Source organism: Molothrus aeneus, chromosome 1 (assembly GCF_037042795.1).
Source record: "Molothrus aeneus isolate 106 chromosome 1, BPBGC_Maene_1.0, whole genome shotgun sequence".
Taxonomy (NCBI): domain Eukaryota; kingdom Metazoa; phylum Chordata; class Aves; order Passeriformes; family Icteridae; genus Molothrus; species Molothrus aeneus.
Window position 1 is genome coordinate 102,562,959 of NC_089646.1, and position 15,684 is coordinate 102,578,642.

Consider the following 15,684-nt stretch of genomic DNA (forward strand, 5'->3'; position numbering starts at 1 on the left):
TTAGAGATATAATCCAAGGCACAGTTTAGAGATATAAATCCAAGCAATTGAGTTGGTAAGTGTGGAAACATACCCTTGGCTGGCAAATATGGGGAAGATTCCCATAGCTGGTGAACACTGACTCCAATCCAGTCTTCTTAGGTGAACCTCAATGACTATTCATCTCTTGGCTTCAAGTTGAATGGAATAGAGGATGTTCTTTTAGCTAATCTACCTTGTTCTTAGTCTGTTTAGTCTAAAACCAGCTGTTCTACAGAGTAATTTGATGGGATCTCAGTAAGAAAAGAAGTCTATCTAATTAAATCAGCATTGAAATTGCTGTTTTTATCTTTCTCCTTTGCAGAATCTGTGCTATTTGTAGCTAATATAGCATTTTATAAGGATAGTGAGTGCTTATGTTATGATTTTCTAGCTCATATACATCCTGACAGCTAGGTACATTTACTCTAGTGTGCCTTTCAGTCTTTCCAGGACCCACATGTATGATAGCCTTTCCTTCCCACGCCCTACACCACTGCCTCCTCCTCTCCCCCCTTTCCATTAAATGTATGGCAATGATCCAGAACTGAGGAAAGAGCAGCGTAGCAATGAGGTGTAGGATTGATGTACAAGACACTAAGATTTGATTTATGACCTTGTGCTTCCTACACTGGTAGTTCTACAGAAATAAAATGCACAGCAGTGGTTTTCTATAAAAACAGCAATTTTTGTCTGAGTTTGACTCCTCTGGGCAGTTGCACTGTGAAATTACAATTCTAATAAATCCTGGCTATGATACATTTTACTGGTGTGATTGATCCAGCTGTAAAATACTACTCTGACACCATTAAACAAAGACTACTTACCTCAGTTTTATTACCATGCTTTGAACTTTTAAAGGTATTTAAATGAACTCCGTATCCTCAGTGTAGCAGAAAGGCAGATGTTGGTATATCAAAAAGTTCTTGAATTGCAAAACAAGACTAGTTCTTCTTGGAAGACCCATAGTATTAAGCTGAGTTGAAAAAACAGCTCCACTTCTGATTAAGTCATAACTTATGAATATTCTATGAGTACTGGATTACCACTTGGAGGCTGATGTAGGAGTAATTTGTAGCTTCTGCTATTACAAAGTAAAAAAGAATGTAAATATTATAAAATTATTTTTCTAGAGCTTTCATCTTGAAATCAACGGGCAAGAACAGGTTTCTGTAAATATACATGGTTTGCTGATGTCAAAAAATGGTATTCTGTTGATTTTACAGGACAAATGCTGATTTATTGTATGTGGCAAGCTTTCTTAAAAGCCTTTTGTGGCCTTGTAAGACTGATGATGCAACATTCAGGGTGTTCATCTGTATATTCTTACAATAAAATTCTTGACTAAAATGAATTTCCCTTCAATTCCAAATTAATGTTTGCACATAATGAATCAAAATCTTGAAGAAAAAATAATTAATGAGACTAGAGGTTTTTCTGGATTTAGTGTATTTTGCACTTTTAATGTCACAGAATCATCAGAGAAAAATATTGCAAACAAATCTTCTTCACGGTGTCAAAGAAGATGAAGCTGTCTTTAACTTTTAAAAAGATATTTCTGTAAACAATATAAGCTGATAAACATCCCTTCATCTAGTCTCCCACTCTGAGAGTATTCAAGAATGATGCCTTTGGTGTTGCTGGATCAGAATTCAGGGAAACAAAGTTTTTTAGAAAGTCTAATTAAAGCAGAAATTACTTGTTTTGTTGGCATTGCAGCTATGAAAAAGGTTTTTTAGTAGAAGTTTATTTGGTTGATCTTAAAAATCAGGATTGAAATGCCTCTAAAATGGCACTTTTAATATATGGCTTGGGAACTGCTAACTTGCTCTGACTTGCCCTTTTTACCCTTGTAGTTCAACAAGGCAATTAGTTCTGAGAAAGTTATACAGTCAAATTAAAGTGTACAAATCATTAGCTCTTGCTCAGGTTTATCGCGTGGCTGGTTGGTGGGCACTGAATCAATGTGGGAAGTAGTAAGAAACTGCCATTGATGTTCAAACTTGAAGAAGTTATAAAAGTCAGATTCTTTTAAAAATTGCTCAAAGGAAAATCAGTTTTCATCACATGGATTTCTTGACCTATTATGGGTTGCAGAGTCTGTGAGATTGGAGGTCTATTACAGATATTCCTTAAAACATCTTCATCTGTGGACCCTGTGGACACCTTGGTCCCTTTCTCCAGCTTCATTCCCTTGCTGGGAAACATAATCCCTGAGAATATAGGTTGTCTTGGTAAGCTGTCTTGTGATTTCTCAAGTCTGAGAACATTTATACAAAATCCTTTATTTATTTATTTAAGCTATATTATTTTCAGGGGCTGACAAGTTTTCATGAAGTTGTTGTTATTCATTATCCTGTCAATTTACCTGTGAAGTAAAATGGGATACCTGTGAGCTATGTGTAAATGGAAGAGTTGAGAGGAGAACTGAACACATTGAATTTGTGCACAGTTGCTGTGAAAATGTTAATATTTGACTGTCTTTTCCCTCCACTCCCCCCTCACCAAGGAACTTGGTATTTAAAATAAGTTTAACTTGCATAATCTTGTAAATACCTTTTACTGCAGCAGTTAGTTCATGATGAAGGATAGCTCATTGTTACTAGTTGGAACTGGATTTAAAACTAGCCACATCAGCTGCAGACTATAATGGGTCTTGAAAAATCTCAAAGTAATCAAAAGTAGATCATTTGTTGTTCAGCCAACTGTGTAATAAGTAGGGAAGCAGTTTAGTTGATGACAGCAAGCAGAATGGGGAAAGAAAATAAAGGACATATGAGAGTTTTTGAGGGAGATTTTTTACCAGGGTATTTGAAAAAGGTTTGGGTTCCAGTCTTGCATCTTTTATGCATTTGAGAAAGATTACTGAATTCAAAGGAACTTGGAAGTGCATAGCTGTTTCTAAGCCCAGTCAATAAAACTTTTCTAGTTTTAATAGTTTTGTGGTGTTCCCATCTGTGATGGAGAAAATACCCATACAAGCAACTCCTGTCACATACAAGTGTCTTCAGGTTTTGGGTACTGAAATGATAATACACTAGATTCTGCTTGGTCGTAACTGAGTGCAAAACTCCATACCACTAACTGAGTCAATGAAATCCAGGTTGTCTGTAGGGAATATAGTTGTTTGGTTTGAAGTCTGCCCAAATGGTGTACTTTGTTCCTTTAAAACCATGTATTTTGGCTTTTATTTTTCAGCTGGAGATTGTTGGCATGATGTAGGTTTTATTTAAAAGGCATTCCTCTCTTCATGGAAGCTGGATTATAATTCTTGATATTCGTTTAACTTTGATCAGATTTTAAGGTTATGTGAAACAACAAAAGATTCACAGACCCCAGAGAAATTTTATTTCTAAGACTGACTAAAGAGTGACTTGGCTTCTCCTGTTGCCTGTATCTGCTTGCATTGCTGAAAAGTAAAATCCTCATTTTCTGTAAATTTTTATATTTATTGCAACAACTACAAATGTTCTGTTTGTGTCTGACTGATTTTAACAGGATAAATCTGGATTGCCTGTAAAGAAAGTCAGACTAAATAAAAACATTGTAGTTTAAATTGTCTGATTTAAATAACAGCAAGATTGTTTCACTTTTTAAAAGATATTATATGTAGTAAATCAATGGAAGATAAATATCGCCAATTTTTTTTTCTTCGCATGTGTGCAAGATCTCCTAATCAAAGCTTTGTTCACCTAAATAATGTTTTGTTTCAAAAGTCATTTCCTGAATTGCATCTGCAACACAGTTACTATTTATTTTTGTGACTTTATTTCCCCATTTGGCAAAATCAAAACCTTCTCTCATGTGGCAAGTATTGTTCTTGCCCTGGCTTTAATCTGCATTGCAAAAAAAAAAAAAAAATCCTAAAAATTTAAATTTATAGTGTATGAAAGAACTGATTGCAGCCAGATTGGAGCTCAACACAGTATTAATAGTGCACATGCAGGCAGGAATTATGATGATAATAGCAGCCTGCTCAAGTGGAAATACATTTCTCTGAGATGGCTGAATAATACAGAGCTTTCTTTCATCTAAACCTGGCTTGTTACTCCAGTGTATATGAAACATTAAACTCCTGTATAGAAGTATTATGAGTTTGCAAATGCAGCCTTTTTGAGTGAGGTGATGTAGCAGGTACTGGGTAAGGGAGAACATGGTGGCTTTGCAGTAAATGCTCTTCAGTGTTCATGTCTGATGCTGTCATGAGCTGGGGGCCAGTTCAGGTTATCTGGCTGCATGACAAAGTAATTTAAAAGGTGATATGAACTTAATTCCTGCCCTGCCTACTCACAGAAGTGCTGAACAGTCCTGTTGTGCTCATGGGGATTTCACTTTGGGTTGTTAGAAAAATAGTCAAGATAGCTGCATAGCTCACATACATCTCAATGTTACTTAAGAATATTAGCTCTTTTATCATGGTTATTTTTGTCACATTCAGCTTATTTGTCTCTGTATATTTTTAGCAGTGACTATAAGTAGTCTTCTGCTGAAATAACTTCAATAAAGGATGAAATTGTAATGCAAGGAGGTTTTCAACATAGGGTATAAAAAGTTTTTCAGAAATGTTCTTACAGAGAAGATTACATTCCCTGCTACATTGTAAACCAAGGAGCTTTTTGGTCTATATCTATAAAAAACCTCACAAAAACAACCAACCAAGCACAAAAAAACAAACAACAAAACCCAACCAAACACTACTTTTTTTAAGCTGTCAGTGGTTCAGAAAAGCTAAACATTTCCCACAGATAGTTATACCCATCTAATCCTGAGATGTGCAGGATAGATATAGTTTTCAGCTATTACATCAGCACGAACGGATGCCCTGGACACAATTAGGTGGACCTCTAGTCAAACATTTGTGCAAAAAGTTTATACAGAGTTACTTTACCAAATTTTACCCTCTGCCCAGGCAAAGTGTATACTGCTTTGAAAATTGAAATTTATTACCCAGTTGGTTTCTGGTGGTGTTTTACAGTACAATGAAGTGTTAAAATTTTCTTCTTGCATTTTTTTCAGGTCTTTCAAGTTGCATATGTCATCATCAAAGCCGCTAATGCTCCACGACCTGGAAACTGGATTTTGGAACGCTCCATAGATGGCATGGAGTTCAGGCCATGGCAGTACTATGCAATTAGTGATACCGAATGTTTAACTCGTTACAACATCACACCAAGAATTGGGCCGCCAACTTACAAGAGGGATGATGAAGTGATCTGCACCTCCTATTATTCCAGACTAGTCCCCCTGGAACATGGAGAGGTATCTTTGTTTTTGTAGTTGCAGTTTGTGATTAAGGACATGAAGTGATAACAATTTGAAAATATTTGAACTGCAGTTACAGAGTTTATCACCCTCAGAACTATCAGGTTATCTGCTATTCTTTTTTAGTAACATTATCTTTATATCATATAGTATAGCAAACTTCTAAATCATGGGATGAAATGTGTCTTTGGTTCTATGTGTTCCCATTACTAAACTCTTTGTTCTCTCTTTCCATATAATTTGATGGTAGCAATTAGCTGTGAATTATTAGTTCCTTTATCCCGAAAAACTATAACAGAGGCTCTGTGTTCTGCCAGTTTTTTCATTTAGTAGAGAAAACTCCTGTGTTAGGAACACCTGGTTGTGTGAGATAAAGCAGCTAACACTGTTGAAGTGCTCTGCACAGCTGGAACTCCTAAACAAGCCTTGGCATTGTTTCAAGGATGCAGCATAATTAAAAGGGCTACGAGTTGTGCAGTCTTGCTGTTGTTCTTTCTTTTAGTAAACCCTATTCATGGTACTTGTGTAATTTATTATGGAGAGACAGCCACACAATGAAATGATACATTAAAACCAATGGTTATTCCATCGTGAATGCTATAATGTATGACTGTGATAATAAGTGTGGTGTTATCCCATGGAGGGTGCTAGTAACTCCTAGCTTCATAGAAATCAATATGTTTTTATTTCTTGGTTAAAAAAAGGATTGGTCTGGATGTAGACATTCACATAAAATTAAAACTAACAGCAAGAAAAAAAAACCAGTGAAATTCAGTAAAGTCACTCTTACTTTAATTCAATGTTTATTGCAATGTTGTGAGCATGTGATCAATATAAAATCAACATAAAACTGACAGATGAGATGGAACAAAGAAACCTAAACCTGGCTCTCCATACAATTAACCAGAAAACCCTTACTGACTGTATAGGAGCAGTGCTGCTTGTAATGTACATTTAGTAGGCCATACAACTCCAGCTCCAGGGATGCCAGAAATTCAATTTAGTTACATTTTTTTCTAATTCTTTTTTCCCTGATAGTACACATAATTAATTGGGCTACACTATCAAAACACTGCTTTTTTTCTGAGTGTGGTGATGGAAAAACATAACACAAAAATTGGAAGAATTAAATTTCTGTCTTTATGGAGAATCTCAGAATCTTTTAGGTTGGAAAAACTTTTAAGGTCATTGAGTCCAACTATTAGTCCTACTAATAAGGATCAAGGTTCAGCATTGCCAACTTCACCCCTAAGCCATGTTCTTAAAGTAACACATTTTCATGTCCCTCCAGGGATGGTGACTCCATCACTTCCCTAGGCAGCCTTCTCCAATGCTTGACAATCCTTTCTATGCAAAAAACTTTCCTAGTTTCTCATCTAAAACTCCCTTGCACAATTTGAGGCTATTTCCTCTTCTTCTATCACTTGATGCCTGAGAGAACAGGCCGACCCTCATCTGGCTACAGCCTCCTGCCAGGTTAGGGAGTGATAAGGTCACCCCTGAGCCTCCTTTTCTCCAGGCTGAACACCCCCAGCTCCCTCAGCTGCTCCCCACAGAACTTGTGCTCCAGACCCTTCACCAGCTCTGCTGCCCATCTCTGGACACACTCCAGCCCCTCAATGTCCTTCCTGGATTGAAGGGCCCAGAAGTGAGCACAGGATTTGAGGTGCAGCCTCACCAGTGCTGAGTACAGGGGGACAATCACTGCTCTGGTTCTGCTGGACACAGTGCTGCTGACACAGCCCAGGATGCCATTGGCCTTCTTGGCCACCTGGGCACAGCTGGCTCAGGTTCAGCTGCTGTCAGCCAGCACGCCAGGATCTTTTCTGCTGGGCAGCTTTCCAGTCGCTCTGCCCCAGCCTGTAGCACTGCCTGGGGCTGTTGTGACCCAAGGGCAGGACTCAGCACTTGACCTTGTTGAACTTCATCCAATTGGCCTCAGCCCAGCAATCCAGCCAGTCCAGATCCCTCTGAGGAGCCTTCCTGCCCTCCAGCAGATAAAGACACATGCATAAAAGCTGTCATTCACAAAGGAAGGGCTCCTCCTTTGTAGCTGGATTGTCTGTCAGACAGGAACATTGCCTGCGCAGAGTATTTCACAACCTGCCTTAGTGAATCTTGGAACTCTATGGAAAATATATGTATTTAGAGCTTTGTAATTTGTTCTAGCCAATCTGTTGCACTTAAGAATGGCCCTGCAAACCAGCTGATCTCTGTAAATGCCTGCCTTGTATCCAGCATTTGCTAACATCCCAGTTTTCTGCCATCAGCTTGGAGTGTCTTGATGTGAAATAACTGTTAGCATAAAGAGACCACATATTTAAATATGGATGTCATTAATAACATTTTTTTGCCAAATGTGACATTTTGCCAGTTTGGCTGCTAGATTTTTCTCAGGTTTGAAGAGATAGAGCTGCTTGACTGTAAGTTCTGTTATTTGCCTGATTTATACTGCTTGAAGATCTGCTTTTGGCAATTTACACAATCAGTTTATGACTCATGATGAATTTCAAGGCTTAAATTGCAGTTGTTTGAAAATGGTCTTGAATTATGAAAGACAGGTAAGCCAAAAATACATAATAGAGAAATATCACTTTTATTATTAGACAAATGTAGCAGTGTGCAAGGAGAATCATGGTATTTCTTCTTTAGTATCTTAGTCAGTATCTTTTCTGTTTCTCTCTTTTTCTGTTTGTTAAGATTCCTCTACAGTCCCTATAAAGATTTAAGTGTATTGTTACAGAGTTTCTACTCAGAATTTCTAGACAGTAGAATTTCTACTGTTCAAGCTTTAAACTTGAGAGTAAAAAATGAGTCATAATTTACATTTCATCACTTTGAAGGCACTACTTTTGAGAAGTGAGAGTATATATTAAGCAGGAAAGATGATGTAGAATGAAGTGGCATGTGTCATGTGGCCAATTGGTTGGGACAGGCATTTCTGGATCTTTAAATGTCTGGTGTCTAAGTGATAAAAAGCAAACACAGTGTGTTATAAATTCCAGTGCCATGGTTGGATCCTGCTGTCTTTGCTGAGAAAATCAAAGGATTGCAGCAAGCCCAGCAAATTCTATGTCTGTACTGAAAAGTAGATGAGAGTAGGATATGGTGCCCCATGCTGAAGTTGTGCTTATTTATAGTTGAGTATATATGTGTAAATTTTTTTCAGTAAAAGGAGAACAGTGATATTTGAATATTTGACCAACAATTCTGCCTTGTGATTCCCAGCAGAAAACATAACTTCGGAATGAATATTGCACAACCAATTTGCCTGAAGAGAACAGACTGAGATGTGGTGGGCATGTTCAGTCTTCAGTTGCATAAAACATGGGTACAAAAGAGGAAAAACGTTTTCTGCATGTCTGTGACAGGATCCAGGAAGAGTTCTGAAATTGCAACAAGGAAAAACATGATTTAGAGATTAGGAGCATTTCTAACAATAAAGCTGGATAGGCCTGAAGTACATTGCCTTGGAAGGTTGTAAAGTCAGCACCAACACTGGTCTTTGAAAATGGGTTGGTTAAACATCCAAAAAAACTCTAATAAATCCTGCTTTAGCAAAGTAAATGGACTAGAAGAATTCTCTGTATTTCTATGAGAGCTGAATATTATATCAGGTGGTGCAAATTTGCAGGATGAGACCTGGGAAAGATTTTGGTTATCATAACTGTTATTCTGCAGTTAAAAAAATGGATGGGCTATCAGAAAAGTAGAAATCTTTGAACACGCTATGTTAGAATATTAAGAAGGAATGGTGCTAATCAATAAATGTCAAAATTATAATTTTGGGAATGTGACCTCCATTACAAGTCTGTTTGTATGTCTTTTAAATAGCACAGTTACTCCCTAGGGAGCCCCTATCTCCATTAGATAATTAAGATTTTTTTTTTAAGAATAATAATTTAAAAAAATCTATAACATGTAGGAATATTTTCAGGGGAACAATTTGACAGTACTGGACAAAGTTGAAACTATAAATTCAAGAGTAGTTTATGAGACAAAATTACTCCTCATAAATGAGAATATGTCCTACACTCTGAAATGCATCTGACAAGCCCAAAACTTGACCCTTTGTTTGTTATGGACACCAGGTGAACTGTTGAACACTTGTTCATTGTCTGTATGGTCGGGTCTTGTTTTTCTGGTTTTTACATAAAATGGAGCAGGGACTGTGTGGTCATAGGGGACTATATCCTTGTATGTTCCTAAGTAGCTTTGGAAAGAAGAAAGGGGCTGTGGCCAGAAAAAGCTGTGCAGTTTCACGCCTAAAGTCATTTTAGTGGGGCCAGCTGGGATTGTGCAAGAAAGATGCAGGTCAAATGAGTGGGTTTGTGTTGACAACTTGCTTTCAGTTGTCATCTGTGTTGAGTTTCCCACTGCATGTCTTATCACTGAGTACTTCCTGCTGATTGTACAGTCCTGTCACTGCTAGGTGTAGGATTAATGACCCCAGATTGAGAATGTGGACCAGATTATGCTTTGTAATAAGATCTTTCTATTTGCAGAGAAGAAATCTGTAAAGACAAAATTGAGCTTATGGCCAGAGTTACATACTCTGTCTCAGTGAGGGAGAGGAAGGAAGACTGCAGGACCTAGGGACTCACCTTGATACTGCACCTTGGTTTTTCTCCTTATTTTATCTCCACAAAAGCCCAGGATACTTGGGACTATGATGAGTTGATAATGGTGGTTTCAGAACAGTGTGACTCAGGCAGCAGGAATTTTACCTGCAGATAGACAATGGGGAAATATAAAGAACCTAGGGACTCACCTTGATACTGCACCTTGGTTTTTCTCCTTATTTTATCTCCACAAAAGCCCAGGATACTTGGGACTATGATGAGTTGATAATGGTGGTTTCAGAACAGTGTGACTCAGGCAGCAGGAATTTTACCTGCAGATAGACAATGGGGAAATATAAAGAACCTAGGGACTCACCTTGATACTGCACCTTGGTTTTTCTCCTTATTTTATCTCCACAAAAGCCCAGGATACTTGGGACTATGATGAGTTGATAATGGTGGTTTCAGAACAGTGTGACTCAGGCAGCAGGAATTTTACCTGCAGATAGACAATGGGGAAATAGAAAGAACTCTAGGTAGTCTAACACATCACCATCCTGAGTTGTTGGGAAACAAGATTAAGTTTTGTGGTTTTGATTCTCAGACTAATGTTTGTCGTGGTAAGTGAATCGCAATGTTTGTGACTAAGTCAGCCTTTCTTTCCAGATTCACACCTCACTGATCAATGGTAGGCCTAGTGCTGATGATCCTTCACAGAAACTGTTGGAATTTACTTCTGCACGATACATTCGCCTGCGACTGCAGCGTATTAGAACTCTGAATGCTGACCTCATGACTCTCAGCCATAATGATCCTAAGGAACTAGACCCCATTGTTACCAGAAGGGTAAGCTGATTATTCATAAATGGTATTCAGTATAGCTTGATGGGAGAGTCTATTCTGACCTATTTGAGAAGGAGAAATACTTAATTCTTGTCATTCAGAGTGGCGTTAATAGGTTTTAAATAATTCCTGCCTTGCCTTTGACACCATTAACAACAATATCTTGTCACAAACAGCTTTTAGAAAAAAGCTAAATATTTTTTCAATTTTCAAGACAGTTTTTGTTTTAATTTATTTGTTTGTGTGAATGATTTGTGCTAGGAGTAGTGTTTATAATGCTTTATCATCAAAATACAAATTGTGGTTTGACTGATGGAGATGACTTTTGAGGTTGTGCTTGATGCCACCGCAGTACTTTCTGTGGTGTATAATGGATTTCAGGACCTATTGTGAATTTTCATGTCTTCATTTTTTAAAAGCTGTTATAATCAATTGTTTTGGAGCTCATAAATTAACATAAAATGTTTCTGTAGAATTCCGAGAGCATTAACTGATTTCCAGGTTTGATACTGAAACTGTGGAAACTGAGCCCCAAGCACTTGGGCTGATTTCTTCAGGTTCTCACACAAATTTAACATTGGAAATCTCAACAGTTTTTCTGCTGGAAAAGGATTTCTGTTTCCTATCTTGCCATTATGATCTTAATTTGCCCATGTCTCACAGGTTAACACTTCAGAGACTTCAAGTTTTTCTGTGAAAGTAGGATTTCTGATGAGGACAGGAGAACATGAGAAGTGTTTTCTCCTTCCCTTTCCTTTGTAGCTCCTTTTCCTGAAAAACATCTGCAAGCAACTCTTCCTTGTGTGGCAACGGGATTCTTGCAGTTTGTGGCTCCTCTGATACAGGCAATCCTTGGCTGCCTGGATAGCTGAGCACAGAAGGGAGGAAGGAACTTGGATTTGGTCAGGGATTTGTGGGTGATTTCAAGGTGTCCATTCAACTGCAGCATTGTAAAGTGTAAAATCTGGATGGTTTGCATTTTCTGTCAATGGGAATTGCTAGCATGGAGACTGCAAGAGCAGAGTATTGGAGAGCTGCTCCAGCTGTGCCTTACTTGGCAATAGGGAATTGCACAGCCTGAGAGGTGAGATGTTCCCACAGAGCAAGCTGGTTGATACTTAGATCTATTGATAGTATTGGCATATCAAGACATACACCCCAAAAGGAAAAGTTTGACATGGAAGCATACAAACATACAGCTGGGAAACAAGAATTTTGAGGCCAAGCACTGCCACTGGTTTTGTAACATACACAGTTGTGCAATCCAGGGCTTATTACTTCTCCACCTAGCACTGCTTAGCTCAATTTTACATGAAGAACTGCACATATTGGCCAGGTTTCCCAAATCCTGATTTCTCACCTTGAGTCTCACTTTGTTGTGCAACCAGCTGCAACAAAGATAACCACTTCCAGCTTTTTGGATGCTGTTTTTATTGGCTTTGAAGACTTTGCTATGGTTGTTGATACCAATTATGTTTAGTTTCCTGTACATAGTCTTGAAAAATGGCCAATTCAGATTCTGAGTGTTCAACAGCACCTTTATTTCTGCCTTCTTTTTATTTATTTCTGTCTGTAGCCTTTAATTATCACTGGTTGCTCATTCAACTCCAAGCTGCACACAGCTGCTGTGAGCTGTACACTGGCAGAAAATAAGACAGAGATGTAGTCGGGAATGCAGTGAGAAATTAAATTCTGCTTTTGTCCTCTTCTTTTCTCAGCCTGAACCTCCTTCTTTGTAGTTTAGGATTTACTGTTCATGGTAAGTCCCTGAATGATTTTTGTAGTTCAAGCCGATAACATTAAAAATCCTCCCAAAATAGTGCACATAAGAAATTTAAGACCATAAAAAAATAAGTATGAAATCAAAGAAGATAGTTTGCTCCAAGTCCAAGAGCCTTCAAAGAAATAACAGTCCAGGAGTCAGCATGTCTGACCACCCAGGGCTACCTCTCTTCCTGAACCAGCTGACATTAGGGTTGCTAGGTCTGAGAGCATTGAACTCTTCCCTTAGAAGTATCCTCAAAAAGAGTTTCTTTTTCATTCCCCTGTAGGACAAACTTCCCAGGATACAAACAGGCCAACCATGTTGATACTGCAGCTGTAACTGAACCCAGATGGTCATTTCCTGCCTCCTCTTTGCCTTGAAAATTAAATCCTTTCCTTATGTATGTTGTTTCTGCTCACCACCTGGCAATATTAATGGATAGTATTCTGCTGTATCCGCGATTTTTAAGCTAAGAGTTTGGATGGAATATTTCCCTGGCTACACAGTAGTTGCAAAGAGCTGGTCTGGAAATGAGTGTGCAAAGTGGTTTTAGGGGAGGGATAGTTCCCATTTTAAGGAAGCATACTCTTAGTCCACAGACTGACTCTAAAATACAGCAATTTTTTATGCTTTATGGCTTCTTGTAAAGTGAAAAAAGTTGGATTTTTTTTTTTGCAAGTACATTTTGGTTGAGGTCTCAATTGGTGGTCTTTCTCAAAGCTGAGGAATTTTACATACATACCTAAATTTAAAAGCCAGTTCGTTTTTCATACCCAATAGGGAAAAATAAAACCCGCAAAAATTGAAGTTTTCCCCAAATGGCAAATAGTTTAAGTATTTCTTTTATTTACACAGAGCAGTTTAATGCTGGCATTTTGTTTTGCAGAGTAGGGCAGGGAAATGTAAATAGGTGTAAATGTCTTTTATTCATACCTTTCTCACCTTTGTTTTTTTGTAGTACTACTATTCGATAAAGGACATCTCTGTTGGTGGCATGTGTATTTGTTATGGCCATGCTCGTAGCTGCCCTTTGGATGAAATCACAAAGGTATTTAATCTCATTATTTTTGCAAAACAACTTTTCAAATTAAAATAACAACAAAAAAAATTCCTAAGGAGAATGAGAAAGAGGAAGCTAAAATAGATCTTATGATGCATACAAATTATTTGCTATATTTTTCTTTTTTTTTCAGAGGAAGCACATCTGGGTTTTGTAGTGTATCTTTCTTGAAGTTAACTCTTCTTTGGCATTGAATCAAAACAATTCGAGGGGCACAAGACATAGTCTGTCTTGCAGCACAGGAGATTTGCCCCTCCTGTTCTGGAAAGGCTATTTCCTAGTAGTTGATGTACCATGGTAGAGCCACTTGTGGGGTATTTGTGGGTCATGCCATTTTTTGAAGTAAGATTGATACTGAGCAGGCTTTTGGCAAAATTGATTAGGTTGTCCATTAAAAAATATTTCAAGAAAGTGGATTTTTTCTTCTTAGAAACTGCAGTGCCAATGTGAACACAATACATGTGGAGAGAGCTGTAACAAGTGCTGTCCTGGCTACCACCAGAAACCATGGAGACCAGGAACCCTTTCTGCTGGGAACAAATGTGAGAGTAAGTAGGCACAGGCATTTAGGTAGTTTCATGAAGCCTTACTGTTTTCTTGTTTGAGGTTGCTTTCATACAGATCTGTAATTTTAGTATGTTACTAATTCCCCAGAAAAAGGCACAAACTATGAACTGTTTTCATGGGATTGTTCAGAGGTAGAGAACCTACTTCTAATCATAAATGTTCAGATGGTTTTCAATAATCTGTTCAGTGTAACTCCTTGGCTAGTGGAGTTGTCATGTAGTATAGCTCCCAGAATCTCTTTTTCAAAGGGACTTGGGGATTTATTGTACTCCTGTAGAAACTAGCAGATTTGCATCAATCATTTTGTTAGCTACTTGAAGTGCAAATTTTATCAATTGATCATAAATTTTGTCAGATGAAGAACTTTGTTCTCATAGCAAATGTTTTGAAAGAAACTCCTTATTGGCAATTATGCTTCAAATTGTCTGATAGATTGACTTAGGCTGTGCCAGTAGGGCTGAATGTGTTCCTAGGGCTAGTTGGTGCATTTTCTCACTTCACATTACTAATGCATAGCACAAGCTGCAGACAATTAAGAACCTATTGGATAAAATTTAAAGTTCCAGATGGAAAAGAAATGTTTTTAATAGAAATCTTTGCACAAGTCATAATACCACTCTTTAAACTTAATAACACTTATACTTAAGTACTTTGACTTCTCAGATTTTGTCTCTAATACAAATAAGAGAAGAATTAGGCAGCTTTTCATCTGTAATGCAGAGGACAGAAGAAGGACCAGTTATTGCTAATTGCACACATCACTGTTGACAACAGTGCTGACAAGATTGTCTTAGTAGGATATACAGAATAGTACTAAAAACAGTGCTGTTAAAATGATAACAGTGGTTTTGAAATTTGCTTACTTGCTAAGAAATATAGTGTATTATATCTGATGAAGCACATGGCATGTTAAAGGGGGAAAGCACACTTTTGAGGTCAATTCATGGGCTCTTCTACTTACATTTTAAACTTTGAAAAATGTCAGTATTCTAGGAAATGTTACACATTGTGAATAAGAAAAAAAAAATATTTATTTTCCGTTCCTTCTCAGAATGTAACTGTCATAACAAAGCAGAAGATTGCTATTACAACCAGAGTATTGCAGATCAGAAAAGAAGCATGGATATTCATGGCCAGTTTATAGGAGGTGGTGTGTGTTTAAACTGTACTCAACATACTACTGGGATCAACTGTGAAATGTGTGCTGATGGATATTTTAGACCACATAAAGTAAGATTTAGAAAATACCTTTCTAATGTTTTGGTGAATTATAACATGGTATCATGCCTATTTCAGCTGATTGTGATTAATATATTGGTTTTTTATTAGTTGCAGAATAGCTAAGAACTATAGAGGGGATTCTTTTGGTAAATCACTTAACGCCAAAACTTTCAGAAAAAACCAAAATGCTTGTCCATTTGTGTAGGAGGGCAAGTCAAGATGTTGGAGAAGAAAATGATAAGTGAAAATTACATTTGATATCTTTGATAGTGTGGAAATGTACGTGTTCTGATAGGAAATCCATTTCTCCTGTGGGTAAAGCTCTAAAAAGGTCCAAAGTACTAAAGTTTCACTGTCTTCAAAAATGCCAAAATTGTGTACCATCC

The 15,684-nt window shown here is 37.6% G+C and overlaps 1 protein-coding gene across 1 annotated transcript in view; it reads left to right on the forward strand.

Moving 5' to 3' along the window:
* LAMA1 (laminin subunit alpha 1) overlaps positions 1–15,684 on the forward strand; it is a 98,554-nt gene that overhangs the window by 22,421 nt on the left and 60,449 nt on the right. The window contains exons 5-9 of the mRNA XM_066546118.1: positions 5,035–5,277; positions 10,509–10,688; positions 13,409–13,498; positions 13,941–14,058; positions 15,129–15,307. Coding sequence (XP_066402215.1) covers positions 5,035–5,277; positions 10,509–10,688; positions 13,409–13,498; positions 13,941–14,058; positions 15,129–15,307 — 810 coding nt within the window. The remainder of the gene's footprint in view (positions 1–5,034; positions 5,278–10,508; positions 10,689–13,408; positions 13,499–13,940; positions 14,059–15,128; positions 15,308–15,684) is intronic.